The 16,167-nt window shown below is 41.3% G+C and overlaps 1 protein-coding gene across 1 annotated transcript in view; it reads right to left on the bottom strand.

Moving 5' to 3' along the window:
• LOC306834130 (adenylate cyclase type 6-like) overlaps positions 1–16,167 on the bottom strand; it is a 33,044-nt gene that overhangs the window by 1,998 nt on the left and 14,879 nt on the right. The window contains exons 4-23 of the mRNA XM_079359916.1: positions 11,283–11,432; positions 10,766–10,887; positions 8,696–8,807; positions 8,034–8,161; positions 7,701–7,859; positions 7,465–7,606; positions 7,162–7,290; positions 6,463–6,491; positions 6,068–6,215; positions 5,876–5,973; positions 5,646–5,733; positions 5,424–5,540; positions 3,502–3,651; positions 3,194–3,369; positions 2,958–2,984; positions 2,838–2,867; positions 2,594–2,726; positions 1,630–1,893; positions 1,261–1,465; positions 942–1,066 (exon numbers count right to left, since the gene is read on the bottom strand). Coding sequence (XP_079216042.1) covers positions 942–1,066; positions 1,261–1,465; positions 1,630–1,893; positions 2,594–2,726; positions 2,838–2,867; positions 2,958–2,984; positions 3,194–3,369; positions 3,502–3,651; positions 5,424–5,540; positions 5,646–5,733; positions 5,876–5,973; positions 6,068–6,215; positions 6,463–6,491; positions 7,162–7,290; positions 7,465–7,606; positions 7,701–7,859; positions 8,034–8,161; positions 8,696–8,807; positions 10,766–10,887; positions 11,283–11,432 — 2,532 coding nt within the window. The remainder of the gene's footprint in view (positions 1–941; positions 1,067–1,260; positions 1,466–1,629; positions 1,894–2,593; positions 2,727–2,837; positions 2,868–2,957; positions 2,985–3,193; positions 3,370–3,501; positions 3,652–5,423; positions 5,541–5,645; positions 5,734–5,875; positions 5,974–6,067; positions 6,216–6,462; positions 6,492–7,161; positions 7,291–7,464; positions 7,607–7,700; positions 7,860–8,033; positions 8,162–8,695; positions 8,808–10,765; positions 10,888–11,282; positions 11,433–16,167) is intronic.

Here is a 16,167-nt window from a genome sequence, read left to right as displayed (position 1 = left end):
AAGAAATACACTCAGTCTCAGTTTGACCTGTTTCACAATCTCACTAAATGTGTAAAACATTTAAAGTTTAGAATGTCGTGAATTTTGTGAAAAATTGAGCAAAAAAACATGCAAAGTGTGAAATATCATCCTGAGAAAGAAGACTAAGTTTATCTACTTTAAGTAATTTATCAATCGTTGCCGTTATATTTTAAGCCTGATTTTTATGACAACTTGCTGCCTTCAGATGTTCTATATTATGATTCTATATTAAACATAATGTGGGGTTTGATCAGTTAGTTAAATAACATTAAAATATAAATTGAAAGCTGCAGCATTATATACTGTGTTGTAGTGTGTTTTTTATTTGCAGTGTTTCTGGCTGTACAACAGGTGGCAGCATTGTACTGTAATCTGAAAACAGACAGCTTCTGGATTTGATTTAAGGGAAAAAATGTCACAACAACTTTGAGCTCAGTTGGTGTTCTTCTCACAAGTGTTACCATTCATGAGAAGAGCTGATGACTGTGGAAATTGTGTCCTTAACTGACCAAACTGACTGTGATTAAAATGTTTCCCTTTTGAAGATGAGAACAGCCTGTTCAATGCTGACACAGATTCTTGCCTAAAGGCACTCCTGCAGAGCAGATGTCGAAACCCAAAATACCCTAGCCTTTCAGCTATGATATCTTGTACATGGAAAAGGAAAACGACTTAGCAACAACGTCCTTTATAATGTGCATGCATTAGGGTGTGCACATCTCTGAGTTTGATGCAGAAGACAGTAAGAATGCACTTCAGTAGGATTACTTGATGATTACTCAAACACACTTGACATTTCTAAGTAAGTTTCTGTATTTGTTTATTTTATAATTTGTCTGAATAAATTATCTTAACTAAATTCTCTCTTGAATAAAGTTACAAACTGCTGAGGATGTACTGAGCAGATCTGAGTGCAGTACCTGGATGTAGTCTGGTACTCCTGTGCTGTCCATCCGACTGGCCACATTCACTGTGTTCCCCCAGATATCATACTGGGGTTTCCTGGCTCCAATCACCCCTGCTACCACCGGCCCCATGTTTAACCCTAAGAAAATTTCACCATTCTTTGTTACATCATGCTAGTTCTATATTACTGATATTAAGCAGTTACCATGTAAGAAGATTACATAGTTCTCCTTTGACTGGGTTATAAGATGTGTGCAATGAGTGAAGAACATTTTTTTTTTTTTTTTTAGCAGATGATGTTTCAGACCAATGTCCACAACCTCTCAAGCTTACCTATCTTCATCTGGAAGTTGTTGAAGGAGTGTTCATTGATGTATTTCATTTGCTCCCTGAGCCTCATGGCGTAGTCGGCCAGAGCCAAGATGTGTGAGCGACCCTCTCTGTCATAGGTGGAGTCATTGAGGCCAGAGGCTGCCATGTAGGTGGAGCCAATGGTCTTGATTTTCTCCAGCTGACGGAATCGTTCCTCACTGATGATCTAGAGACGAGTAATCAAAACCATATATGGGAAGAACGTACAACAAGAGCAGTACTTCAGCTACAGGATATGAGCTTTATGAGTTTCAGAACACATCAAAACAGGAAAAAGGTGATTGATTTACTCTGCATTCATCTTTTTCTCTCACATTGTTCTCTTCTTACCTCGTCAAAATCGGCGATGATCTCATTGAGCAGTCTGAGGCACTCCACCCCCTCGTTGTTAGCCTCCAGCTCAACGTAAAACTCTGAAAAGTTGCTGATGGAGGCAAACATGACAGCGACACACTCACATGACTGGTAGTACAACTCGTCATTCCGACGCTCCCGTGCAAGAAAGTGGGCGGCTACATCCTTGGGCAGGATGTTGTGAAGCAGGCGGCGATTATAGGCCTGCAGCTCTTCCATCTCCTCCTTCTCCTCTGTGGCCTGAAGGTGGAGGAAGGGGAGGGGGGAGAAGTGGCTGATTATTATTTTTTTTGTCATGTGGGTAGACAACTAAAGTACTCAGAGTTGCACAAGTGAAACAAAACAAAATTGGCTGAATTCCATCTTGCTTCTCTGTCGAGGTCACTGTCACACTTTTATGGTTTCCTTTGATGCTAAGATACAATGGACTCATCACAAAAGTTATTTCCAAGTCCTTTAAAAAAACATGTACTGCCTCTGCCAGATATTTATGCTTTTCTCCCCTTGTCACGGTTTATTTGTTTTTCAGTCTGCTCGATTACATTAGGATGGGTTACACTTGCTTGACTCCAGAGGTGCACACATTGAGCTGCATCTACAGCACTAATAAATAAAAACAACCATCAAAGCAATCCAGATGCAAATAGAGAAGCACATAACAATGTGCCAACCACCAGCACATTACCCACATGTTCAAATATGAACACAACATAAATAATTTCAGAATTATCTGGATTTATTTAAGGTCTCACTTCATAAATTCGCTCTTGTGTAAAACTTGTTCTTGTATGTTTATGTCTGTGCAAGTTCAGCAGGATTCATACACGTGTTTGACTGGTGTGGTTTACTTCATGTTATGATAAGTCGAAAAGGCTGCAGTCAAAAGGGAATAATAGTAGCTTAAGTTTTTTTTTTAATCGCACAAAACAGTTTCCTTTACCTGCAGCTTCCAGAGGAAGTCGAGGCGTGCTGTGGACTCCACCTGCTGGCCGTGCAAATAGAGAGCCAGAACAAACACCGTCAGAATTATCGGGGTCAAGACCTTAAGGGACACCTTGGTCACAGTCTCCAGGCTGAGGAAGGAAATAGGAGAGGATGAGAAAGATCATTGATTGTGTTGCACAGGAAAGAAGTGTTATAAACCATAAAGCCTTTATAACATGCTAGAACTGAGAACTTCTCACCACTGTTCAGCAGTTTCATTTGAAGCAGACCTGGAAAAAAACAAAACACAGGAGGAAGTCACATCAACAGATCATATGGGTCACTGAAAAAAGGTAGTGCAATACAAAAGAACAACTTACTGTTGTAGGGACATATTAGAGATGTGCCTGAAGGAAAAAAAGAGAACAATAAAAAAGGAGCATCGCCCAACTGGTGAACAAGAAAGAAGGTATTCTAAATTGTTCACCTTATTGTAAAGAAGTAGGACACATTTATTGTAAACTACAGTATTGTTACAAAGGAGCTGAACTACAAAGGCTGAAAATAAGGAAAGAGTGAGTGTGCATGTATGTGTTGTTCCCTGCAGGGCACTCACAAGGTGTTGGCACGAACCAGCAGGTCTGCATTGTCGAACAGGACAACCTGAGGCCACTCCACCAGGAGAAGAAAAATGAGCTGGATGAGCAGCATCAGTGCCAGTTTCCCAATGCTGCTGATGTGGAGGAACACAGAGCAGGCCAGCAGGGTCAGCAGCACGCTGTAGCTGAAATACTGCAGAAGAGAGGAGACAGCCGGTGTGGAGGAGGAGGAGGCCAGAGTTAAGGAGCGTATTCAAACTACTATACTTTACATGGATACAGAAACAGACTAAATACACAAATCCTTAAATGTCATGTGACTGACTTCTGGGAAATGGCAATGCTTGGTTGGGTCGAAACACTGGGTCAAACCGTCCTTTGCTGTCATGGTCAGGTTATGCAGCAAGCAGTCAGTTATGTTTGTCTTCAACTCCTTTTCCAAACAGTTGTACAGATGCTCTCTGCTGCAGGTAAACTGGAGGACAAATGAGGACAAAGATTGACATTTAGCAATGTCAAAATTGGGTTGACAAGGTAAAATACACTGCAAAAAAATATTTTTTTTTGACTAAAATCTGATGTTGACACATGCACATGATTTATTTTTGTCCTCATCAAACTGAAGTGGGGCCTTTTTTGATAAAGTTCCTGAGGACATGTATCGTTGAGGAGTTGTGGTAGACGTATGAATCTTTGTATTTTTTAATTAAAAAAAGATAGTAATCAGTGCTCTCCAGTGAAAGAGTAATGTAACTGATTTAAGCCTCCCAATATCATTGCAATGCATTTGGATACTGTATACTTTTAACTTTAGTTTAAAAAAACACATTTGATGACTTGGTAGAAGGACATGAAGGTTTCACTTGATAAATAGACATGTTCCCTTTACAAATAAAATAAAACCTATGAATTGTTTTATCCATATAAAATAAATACCGTAAATTCCGGACTATAAGCCGCTACTTTTTTCTCACACTTCGAGCACTGCGGCTTCTACTCCGGTGCGGCTAATGCATGGATTTTTTATGGGGGACAATGAGCTTCTGCCGCAAAAACATTTCACTTCGTCACGTCGGATCTTAATATCAGTCATTTTGCGCTTCATGCACGCACCCTCATGATGGAAAACACACGGAGAAATACATATGATGCAGCTTTCAAGTTAAAGGCGATCGACCTGGCTGTCAAAGAAGCTAACAGAGCTGCTGCACGTTAAGATGACACTGACAGCGACAACAGAGACTGAGGAAGTGAGTAATGAAGTCATTCTGAGGCAGTGAATGGATGGACTTTTTCTTGTGAAATATATTACGGTCATCTTTTTCATCAGCCGAGTTACAGACACCGTCGGCTAGGCTTCGTATTGTAACGGTTCATGTTGTAAAGTTAGTAGTTGATAATGTGTTCATAATTCCGATTATGTGGAGAGTCAGTGAATGCACCAGCGAGAACGTGTCGAGTGGCTGTATGAGAGAACGCTGGGGGAGAGAGTTGGATTGTTACGGCAAGTTATGTGTTGCTCTCTGCTGTAAACGGCGTGGTCACGGCCGACAGTGATCGGGTTATTAAAAGTTATTATTTGAACGCTCTCGTTGTCCTTTAACGTCCGTATGGACGCTACAGTATTTGCGGATGTTACCGGTAGCCTACGTCTGTGTAAATAGCTCTTGTTATAGCGTGGACACCTGCGGCTTATAATCAAGTGCGGCTTATATATGTACAAATACATTTATTTACTTATTTTTAGCCGGTGCGGCTTATATCCAGGTGCGCTCAATAGTACGGAATTTACGGTAATACACACACACACACACACACACACACACACACACACACACACACACACAGACACACACACACACACACACACACACACACACACACACACACACTTTCTAGTAAGTGGAGCAGGTAAAAAAAAAAAACTGAGAGGATGGACTTTTCTCACAAATGGTGGGGGTGTATGTGGACAGGCTGGCCACGTACTCAGAATCAGACGAATCACAATCAGCTTCATTGGCGAGGTACACACACTATGTATTTGACATTCGTATTAGTGTGAAAAAAATGGTATTTTGCGTAATATAGGACCTTTAATATTGGAATATGTAAAGGGATCTGATGACTTTCAGTGGCCCTAACGCAGAGCCAACAGTACTTTATTCTTTTTTTAAAACAGGATCATTATATAACAACACATTACTACCACAACATGATGCAAAGATGTCAAAATGAAGTAGCACCTACCATGTTTGCAAAGGAGGAAATAAAGAGGAGGAGGATGGTGAGGACACCCACCAAAGTGCTATGAGCACGAGACTGGACAATCTTCTTGGTAAGAGTCTGTAAGGCATTTGGGAAGAGCTAGAACCGAGAAAGAGAGGAGGAGATCAGTACAGACAAAGACATATGATACTGATAGGTATCAGCATAGGAATTATGAGTGGTCAAGGCTTTTTGTCACCTTACTTTGATACAGGAATAGATGGCACAGATGAAGAGTATATTGGCAAGGATGATGAAGATAGTGATGTAAAGGCCGTACATAAGTTTTGTCCTGTGGAGGAGAAAAAAAAACAGACTTGTTAAAGCACTCAACTCTCATTAACTCCTGATAAACTAATCAAAACCACATTTCCTGTGCACGATTCAGTAGAATAAGGAAACTGGAGGGTGGCCTATTGGAGAGATCTACTCACTTTGGGAAAATGATCATCTGGATGAAACAGATGCAGCAGAAAACAAGAACTGTGCAGGCCACATATCCACCAAAACGATCATCGATTTTTTTGGAGTACTGAAAAGGGAATATTGTGGAAAAATACATTTCCTTGAAGCTCAATAAAAGATTTCAGAATTATATTTTACATGAAGCCCAGTAAAATACCAACCTTTTTCTCAAGTTCGGGTGTCTGAAACGTGAGTAGAAATTTCTTGACATGGTCCTTCCTCAGCTGGTTGATGCTACGTGCATCGATGGCCCGTCCAAGAAACTCATCCACCTCATCCTCAGGGTTCAGGGCCTCCTGAGCACAGCGGCTATGAGAGGGAAAGGAATAATAGGTCAATGCCTGGTGCCTGGTGTGTATGCATGTGTGTGTATGAGAGAGTTGGCCTAAGATGTGACAGGCAGGATGACTCAGAGTTAATGTGGCATCAGTGCTGTGTTGAATTTGACCATATAAAATCTGGGCTCTGAAGTCAGACTGCTACAGTGACAGCCTGCCAGTCAACCACTAATAACAAAAGCTGATTTGGTAACAAGAACAGGGGCCAAAACACTCACTTGTCTTTGCTGGATGCTTCATCGATGCCCTGAGAAGAAAAAACAGAATTAGAAAATGACACCAAAACAGAGAAATGAAAGAGAAATAGACAAAAGGAGTTATTAATAAGCAGCCATGGTACATCTGAAAAATAGACTCAGACATCTGCACAGCTAATCCCTGAGAGCCAGACTGATGTTTTAATTAATGCTCGGAGGCTTCAAATTACACCCTTGTTGCCCCCAGGGCTCAAACCCTCTGAGATGGAGAAAACAAAAGGCGGAGGAGAGGAAAGAATGTAGGAAAGAGGAGGAAATGAGACTTGTAGCGTAAAAAAGAGGGAGGAAGTAAGAGAGAGTGAGTTAGAAAGAGACATATCTGCAGTTGCAGCCACATCAGATTAGTGTCAGAAGTAAAGGGTGAACATGGAGCCCTTTAGAATCCTGTTATATTAGGAGTGTCATCCACCAGGGGGAGGGGTTACTGCCCTTTGTGATGTCACAGAGGGAACATTTCCAAACAACCTTTTTGAGCACAGTTTTTCCAAAAAGTGGACAGGCAAAACATGAAAATTATATTCAAAATATTTGACCTTCAAGGGAATAATTTAAAAGGATGTTAATAATTTGACTTCAGTGAATGGAGAGAAAGACATATCACATAACACATAGACAAGAACAACAGTTGCCATGTGCTTGTGCCCCCTGTGCGTATCCCACCATCTGCCTGAAGACTTTGGAATCCTTGGTTCTGGAGAAGGATCTGTCAGGCACCCAGCGTGGCATCAATCCCTCGGCAGAATTTGCACGTGCTCGCTGCATCTTGGCCAACATTGCTTTCTCCTCTTTCTGGAAGCGAAGAAACCACACAGCATTAAGTGGTTTGAGAAACAAGCTCTTCAATGCCAGGTGACAAGACATTATATTGTGTGTGTGAAATATGGCACCAGTGTGACATTCATCGAAGGGTCAGGCATGTAAATGGCACGTGTGTGGGTTTGTGTGTGTGACTGTGAAACTAACCCTCTTCTGGCTGCAGCCCAGCACCAAGAAGGTTTCAATGCTGTTTTCCTTAAGGTATGCATTCCTCTCTCCTCCAAATCCCGGCTCCACCTCGTAGTCCTCGTTCAGATATTGTAGTGTGGCCTTGGTGATGTGGATGCGCCTAGCAAATGTATACGCAAACACTGTGTCACAAACGAAACAGACGTATGGAAGCCTTCACAAGTTTAGTGGCAGGTTGAGAAGGCGGGACTTACCCAGCCTTCCCTCCGGCCTCCATTTGGTTGGCGAGCGTCACATCATTGGACCAGACATCAAACTGCCACTTGCGTAGGCCGAGCACCCCGCAGTGAACCCGCCCACTGTGGATGCCCACCCTCATGTTCACATTCACGCCTGTCACCTCTCTCACCAGCCTAAAAATACACACACACACACACACACACACACAAGCTTTTAATAGGCTGTCTCTTCTATAGCCTTAAAAAAACAAAGTAATGAACATTTAAACATTTAACTTCACCATCACTGGTGAGCGTGTGATTGTTGTGATTAAGTGTATTTTTTGTGCATTAAAGTGTTTGACTCACGATATGGCCTCAATCATGTCTACTCCCATCTCCACACAGCAGTGGGCGTGATCAGCCCGAGGCTCAGGCAGCCCTGACACACAGTAGTAACAGTCCCCAAGGATTTTTATACGAAGGCAGTGGTTCTCCTGTGCAGCACACACATACAGTCACAGGTCTGATATTCTCCTATTTTACAGCACAGTACAGTATACAACTTTTTCAAGATTGATTTAGTTAACCCCTTGACGCCTGAATGTGTTTCCAAGTATTAAAACATTTTTTTACACATGTTTATGCTTTCAAGTAGCTAAATTAAGTTGAGAACGTTTATTTGAAAATAGCACATAAATAGATATTACTTAAAAATAGCACATACATAGCACATCAAACAGATGTTGTTCTGTCTCCGACTGGTCCTATGACAAACTAATGCTTGCAAAAGGTTCCTAGGTATGTACTGAAAGTGCAGATGCTATTTTGGCTGCATTTGGATGCATGATTTGTTTGATGCAAATTCGCGACGATAGGCTCCAAGGGGTTTCAATTATCAGTGTCAGTAAACTTTTAAAATGTTTAAGTTAATCAATCGAGCTTTGTTGTTTTAGACTGGATGATCATTAACAGTGGGGTTAGTGGTATTTCTGGTGTGAAAATGGAGACGGCAGGTTGTCAGTGCTCACCGAGGCCAGCTTGTCAAAGCGGGCGAACAGCTCGTTCAGCGTCATGACCAGCTCCTGCGCCGTGCACTGAGACGCCAGGCTGGTGAAGCCCTCGATGTCTGCAAAAAGTATGCTACGGGAGAAGAGGTGGTGGAGGAAGAATACAAAGAAGACATAAAATGAGATCAATCAACACAGTATAGCGTTCACTGTTTCCTGCAGTGCTTTAGAGTAAATACAGCCTCCGCATTAATTACGCTCACAGTTTGAGCCGTCAGCGATATTAGGAACACACATCTCACTGGGTCTGTGTCACACAGGTATCAGCTGATGGTTACAGGTGACAACTTTCAGAAATGTTTTGTCAGTGACATTATCAGCCTTCTGTTGTCCGTAACTGCAAATTGTAACTCTGTTACTCTGTTTGAGTGCTGCGTTTGGTTACTGGATGTGCGTGCTTAGACCTCCAACGAGCTTTGCTATTGGTCAGGTGAAAAACACTGTAAAATAAGTAATAATAATAATAAGTAATGTAATAAAATGATGCAACTTCTCATATTACAGTCAGTTGTACTCCGATTTTTAAACACACCTTAACAAAATGGAGTTTGTGTTTGTCTATTAGCTTTCATTAATATTATTATTAATACTATTCTTTATGTATTTTTGTGTATATGTCACTTGTGTAAAAACATGGAGTATGCTTATTTTTTGTTTTTCATTTTTTTAATTGACCCAACCAACAAGCCAGCTACCACATTAGCTGCCCAAATTTCCTGCGGGGAAGCCCAGGAGTTAGTCAGTGTTGTACAACACCTCTCTCCTTCCGAAGCATCAAGCTGCCGTGTGAGGAGCTAAGAGAGGGAGGCTGACCTTTGTTCACCATCCAAGCCAAGGTCACCTCCTCCAGACCATCCCTCTGAGAACCCAACCTACCCTCACCCGGGTCTGCTGCCTGTTATTGTTAACTTTTAATAGTATTGAAGAAAAACAACAACAACAGTACCACTTAGGGTTGACAGATGGCGCTGCTGATCCTGTGCGGTCATCCAGTTTTTTTTTAATTACAGCATCCAGAGCCTGTCTGCATCTCCTACCCTGACCAAGATTGTGAGCCATGATGCAACAGAATGTCTTTAAAGGGTCATTCCACACAAAACGCAAACACCGAATGTTTGTCATAATAATTATAAATACTGTATATCAGGCAGAAAAACTAAAGCCAGATGTGCCTGCCTCCGAGTCATTTAAAAGAAAAGCGTCATTCACACCTATTGGCCTGATTCAGTAAGAATAGACTCGGCCGCCTTTAATTCCAAAAACAGTGCATCACTGGCTTCCGCGACCTGCTCTGTTTCATGGCCTAATTTACAAGGCAGATAATGGTTGTTTGCTCTTGTTTAGTGTCTGAACATAAAGATAACTAGCGAGGGGGGAGGGACTTTTCAATGATGGCAGGCTACAAAAATGTGATATGGCTTTCTGAGTTGAGCAAGCAAAGGCATTTTGGGAAAAAAAAAACGTGCATCCTCATGCAGAAGAGCTCAAGTGTGTCGCCGAAAGGGGCACATTTTTCCCTAAATGACTCAACCAGTGGCACACAGAGATGCTCTTTGCTCTCCAGCGAAGATAGGGGTTGCATTCAACCCCATGCGTGTGGTTGGTGAATTAGAAGGTGTCTTTTGGATTCATTTGAACAGGCGTGGTTGACATAAAATTCAACAAGCCTTTTTGAATCCTGTTTGATCCTGTGTGTTTAAATATCGTGTTTTAGTTGGATACTGGCTTAATCCTCTAAGTACACAACTTGTTTAAAGATATTCCTACTTCGCAGGTGAAATCCAGCGATGAGGGCTTACACAGGGGGACTTGAGGTTTTCCTCTTGTCATTTGCCACAGAGAGAATAGCAGTGGGTCTGCTGTCAGTGTCAATAAACAACAACATGCATAATACATGCTGGCAGGGAAATTGCTGTTTGAGTGACTCTGTAACTGACGCATCAGTCAACGGCGTGAGGTCAGAGCCAGTAGTGCAAAGAAGAAAAGCTCGCGGAAGTCGTGTGGAACATGAACGTGTGTTTATCTGTTTACCTAACATTGTCGTGTTTTTGGATGTAGATCTTGTGGAACATCATATCTTCCTTCTTGGCATTGATATCAGCCTTCATTTCCATGGCAACGTGCCTAGGCAGCACTGAAAGCAGTAGGCGCTCCTGAGAGAGAGAGAGAGAGAGAGAGAGAGACAGAGGGAGAAATTAAAGACAGAAAGAGAGAGAAAGAGCCCATTCATTTACATCAGTTTGTACTGTTAAGAATGCTCAATGAGTCACTCCGCCTTGTTGGCATCTGCGTGGGAACGTGTTAGTCAAATAGAGAGGTCTAGAGATACGTGTTACACTTCAGAACATATTGTTGCACTTGAAAACTGAGTGAAAAAAATTTGACTAGGAAACGGAGACACCCATTTGTTGCTCTTTTGCATTCGTTTATGTGTTTAGTTTTCCTACAGGACACGGAAAAGTCTGCGCCTCACACTTATTTGTTTGAGCAAGCATGTGTCTGTGAGTATGCACGTTTGTCAGAGCAAATGTGTTTGCGGGGTGTGTACCTGCTGCTGGTTTTCCCTCTGCAGGTGCAGTCTGGCCTGGATATATCCTCTCGTCTCCTGGAAGGCTTGTCTCTGGGAAACCTCAGCAGGGTAGTGAGTACAGATCCCGATCATATTAGTGCACAGGAAGATCAGCACGTTGGCACCTATCTGAAAACATCGACACACACACAGATACACGACAGACAGGAGAAACAGAAGAGCAAAAAAAACAAAACGTAAGAGTCCCATCACAAGCACAAAGTGAACTCTGCCTGACCTGGGAGTTGTCAATAAACAAAATTGATAACACTCTGTGTCATAGGATCTACTGCAAGGGGAAAAATTCCTCAAACGTCTGAGGGGCCATTAGATGTGATCTGGTTAGAGATGATGAGAGTGGCCTTGTGGCTGCTCTGCGAGGGGACATTTTTGTCATGTCGCGCTTTGAACAGCAGAAAACAAGCCCAGGGGGTTCAGTGTGATGCATGAGTGGGGACACGTGAAGTCAGTGTCCCTCTTTTTCATTTTCCTGAGCTGAAAATGTCTTTGAGTAGTTTATGAAACACATTCAAGAGGGGTCAGGCAGTTTTATCGGGAATGTGACAAAGGAAAAAAATAAATAAATAAATAAAAAGATGACGCCTTTTTTTTCTCAAGTGGATCCATGCCCATCATTTAAAGCAGTGCAACAGCAATTGTCATAACATTTGAATGTACAGCTTTAAGGTAAGTACTGCCTTCAAAGTACTAGTTTTTAATGATATAAATGTGTAGAAATAAAGGCTCCTGTAACAGGTCATATAACTCTACCTTAGTAAAGTCACACTGTATTATGACTTTGTGACCTCCCACGTCATCCACCATGAATGGACAGCACATAGTTGCCTCTATTCTCTCCCACAATGTCTGATACCATTAAAACTGAGCATAAACCAGTGCCAAAGAGATTATGAGGTACATTGGTGTTTTCATGAAAAAATGACAGCACTCTTTTTCAGTCATAATTTATCTACAGTCTCAAACTGTAAAATAAATTGAGAGAGTCATATTGTGAAGCCAGTATCGTGAATCGTATTGTGAGTTCAGTGAATCGTTACATCCCGAATCTTGTCTGATATGACTAGAGGCCGACCGATTAATGGGCCAGTCGATAACATTGGCCGATATATTATATACTCGGCTAATTTTTAACCATACATATACGCCGATATAACTAGATTTTTTTTACCTATCAAATAGCATTTCATTTGAGTTTTATTGTATTCCTCTGGCTGTTCTCTTTCTGGCTGTCACCAGCAGAGTGTGCAATATGGATTACAACAAGTACAATCACTCTCCAGAGTGTCAAGCGGTGACGCACGTACATGCGCAGTTGCTTTCTAATTAAGGGACTATCCTGTCTTCATATATCTTTCCCGCAAGTGTTTGATCTATATTTGAGCGATCAAGCAATACATGTGTTTTCTATATCTGACTCTACATATTTCATAGATCTGAGAAACATATCGGCCAATATATACTGATATCTGATTTTTCTTTCCCCAATATCGATATCGGCCCCAAAAAGACCATATCTGCTGGGTCCTAGATAAGGCAAATAATGAGTGTAGTTCGCCGTAATGTCGAATGTTCTCATAACCTACCATGGCCCTCTTGTTTTACAAACTGAGTGTTGATTGTTCGTTGTAATATGATCATATCGTTTGGGTTTAGAAACACTGTAAGTATGCAGCCATGCTGATAAATAGTGGAAAGAAATAGAAGATGGCATTAACATAACTTTCTTGTGTGTACCTGCAGTGAGTGTGTTAGCTGAACAATGCACAAGCACAAACACTATAAAAGAGCATTATCTGAGTAAATGAAGTCCAGATATAGTGTTCTGTACAGTTAGCTCAGGGTCATAGACCTTTAAAGCATTCCTCTGCGCTGCTCCAGCAGCATTCTGCGTGCCTTTTGTGTTTTTGGATGTGTGTAGTAAGCCAGCGTGTAAGTCTGTTAGTGATTTCTCTGCTTGCTCTTTCACAGCATAAACTCAACATAAGAAATGGAGCCTTGAGCTCTGGACTTTCCCTCCTCTCATGCACACACTCACATTCACAGACACACACACACGAACACGCACACCCACACACGCACACCCACACACACACGAACACGCCCCCCCCCCCCCCCCCCCCCCCCCCCCCCCCCCACACACACACACACATCCTCTACATGCTCAGAAACACACTCCAGCCTGGGAAAGTCACTTGACCCATGACCAGAGCACAGAGTGCTTCCTCTGAAGATGATATCATCAATAATGAGAAAAAGACATGCAGGCACAGTACACACATAAAAACGACGTTTCAATCAATCTTATTTGCAGCATTTTGAATAAACTGGATGACATGATAACTACAGTACCAGTATTTTTCAACCATGGCTGGTATGTTGCCAAACCACTGTTTCTGTGTGCATGTTTGTGATGCGTGAAAAAAAAAAAAAAAAAGACAGCAGAAGAGTGATGAAAAACTGTAGATAAAGGATGTTATCAGTTATCACCAAATATTTTCATGTCTTGTCCTCTTAAAATAAAAACAGTAAAACTACAAACTAAGCATTTGCAACTTGATCAAAACTCCTATCAGAAGTATCTTCAAACACAGCCTGAGGATTTCCACGACTTGCCTGAGATCAGGTTTGGACTGTATACACACAAGAAGTCTCCTTCTGTTGTCACAACACGAGAGAGACAATCTAACAACCTGTGCTTGAAACAGAACACCATTACCTGAGGACAAAGGCAGGCAAACACCACTGTTTATTCCAGAGGGAGTCAGTGTTAGCTTTGTATTCAATCTGGAAATAAATGGCCAACCTAGATTAGAAGCTCAGCTGTAAAAACAGAACGAAACACACTGCTGTTTGTAGATGCAGAGGAAAGCATATTTTAATATATTTGGCTAAATGTAAACTGTAGCTGGTGCAGGCAGAGAGCAACATCTGAGCATCTAAAATTCATTCTCATTTCTTATTTCTGAGGGATACGGATAGATCCCTTATAAAGGTTTTCCGGAAGGAACAAGAAGCAGTTTTTCTTGGACTCCTTGAAGCAGGTTGATAGAGAATGGTTGATGTGAAGTTTAAAATATTCAGACCATAGCTATGAAGAGATAAGAGACCCTTCTTCTTTGTGTGTGCAAACCTACAAAGTATATTCAACCTTGTTCCATCGCTCAATGGAGAATAAACCCATTGTTTTATTAAATCACTAATATGCTACAATTTTCTGATAAGGATCCTGACGCAGTAAACAAACCACTGTACACCTCACCCTTCAGTCTTAAGGGTCTCTGATATAACCTAATCACATTAATCCAAAACAGATGGCTCTGAACAGAGAGCGCCAGATAAGCAAATTAAGTCGCCTGTCTCGGCCACCTGCAGTTCCCAGGACCACGCCACAATACACTCAATTTACAATTAAGCCAATTCAGTTTCCCATGTGGGCACTCTGAGATTGTAATCAGAGAAACAAATGTCCTCTATCAATTTGATTTTAAGAGTTTGGCAACAAATCACAAGTGAGCTTTAGGAGGGTGGGAAATTGGGAATGCACACAATAGTGCAGTGATAGCGTTAATACACAGCTGTTAACAAATGTGACACAGGTATCAATGGAGAATTCATTGGAGCCATGTTAATATTCCTCAGGCCTGCATGGTGTAAGAAAAATAACCAAAGCCTACTAACAATGTTAAGTATTAGAATAATAATTGTATGAAGTGCAAGAAATATACAAATATTAAAAGAAAAAAAAAAAAAACATGTTTTACAGAATACCCATGTTGGCATCCCTTGTGAAATCAGAATAATCCAAAAAAGATTCTCTAATAAATTGGCATCAGTTATTCCTAATGTATCTGATAGCTAGTTTGAGCTTCATCTGACTGCAACAAAAGGGTGGGAAGGCATGGCCATGACACTCAGGGCTCTCAGGAACATTTCCAATGTATACATGTGCAGTGAGAATGCACTGCGTATGACTTATTCTTATAAAATGTTTTACTTTTAGTTATTGCAATCAATTCAGACTTTTGGGTTGTGTTGATTGAAAATGCTTATATCAGGATGACATTGTGATTGATTGCACAGCCCTGGCAGGTACAGCACATTTGAGATCAGCATGATTAAAGCTGAACCACAACTAACTGACTACATCTCGATTGCTCAATATTAAACACTTTAGAAACGTAGAAATATAAAAGCTCTGAAAATGTGAGATATAATTGCTTAGCAAAAGTAAGCTCGCTTTAATGTCGAGTTATGATGACTCTCCGCATGTTTTGGAGATTACTGGAGAAGCAGAATCATTTGCAGAAGCTTTTGAATACATTTTGTGTGTAGTATATGAGTATGTGTGACTCACTTTGGACTGACAGCTCTTTGAATGCTGAAGCTTGTTCTAAGGCTAGCATTCATATCAACCAGGCATGAAAATCTGCAAACAGCCTTGTAGTGGAAAGTCAGCAAAGGAAGCTTCTCTTTGTTAGCACACTGCCACTCTCAAGCTTGACATAGAGTGTCTCACCCTGATGATTCCTGCTGCAGACTTGCAACTCTCACAGATGATCTGAACTCGTCATTTATTTTAGCAGGAATCTCTTGGCTGCAAAGTTAAAAGGAGGCCAAACATTGGCTTATAAGGCGCAGCGCTCTGCAAGGTGCATCATAAAGACGAGGTAGGCTGATAACATTTTAGAGAATGATTTCAGAAAAAGGGCCGGAAAGATTCTTACTTGGCAAACATAGAATACAGAAAACCCACAATGAATTAAAATATGAACTTGTAACTAATAATCTGACAATGCAGAAGGAGGAGGAGGTAAACTAGAAACAGATTACTCACAGATACAAC

The sequence above is a fragment of the Symphodus melops genome, assembly GCF_947650265.1.
Source record: "Symphodus melops genome assembly, chromosome: 13".
In the NCBI taxonomy this organism is placed as follows: domain Eukaryota; kingdom Metazoa; phylum Chordata; class Actinopteri; order Labriformes; family Labridae; genus Symphodus; species Symphodus melops.
The sequence above is the reverse complement of the archived record's forward strand: the minus strand, read 5'-3'. Positions and strand labels throughout refer to the sequence as shown.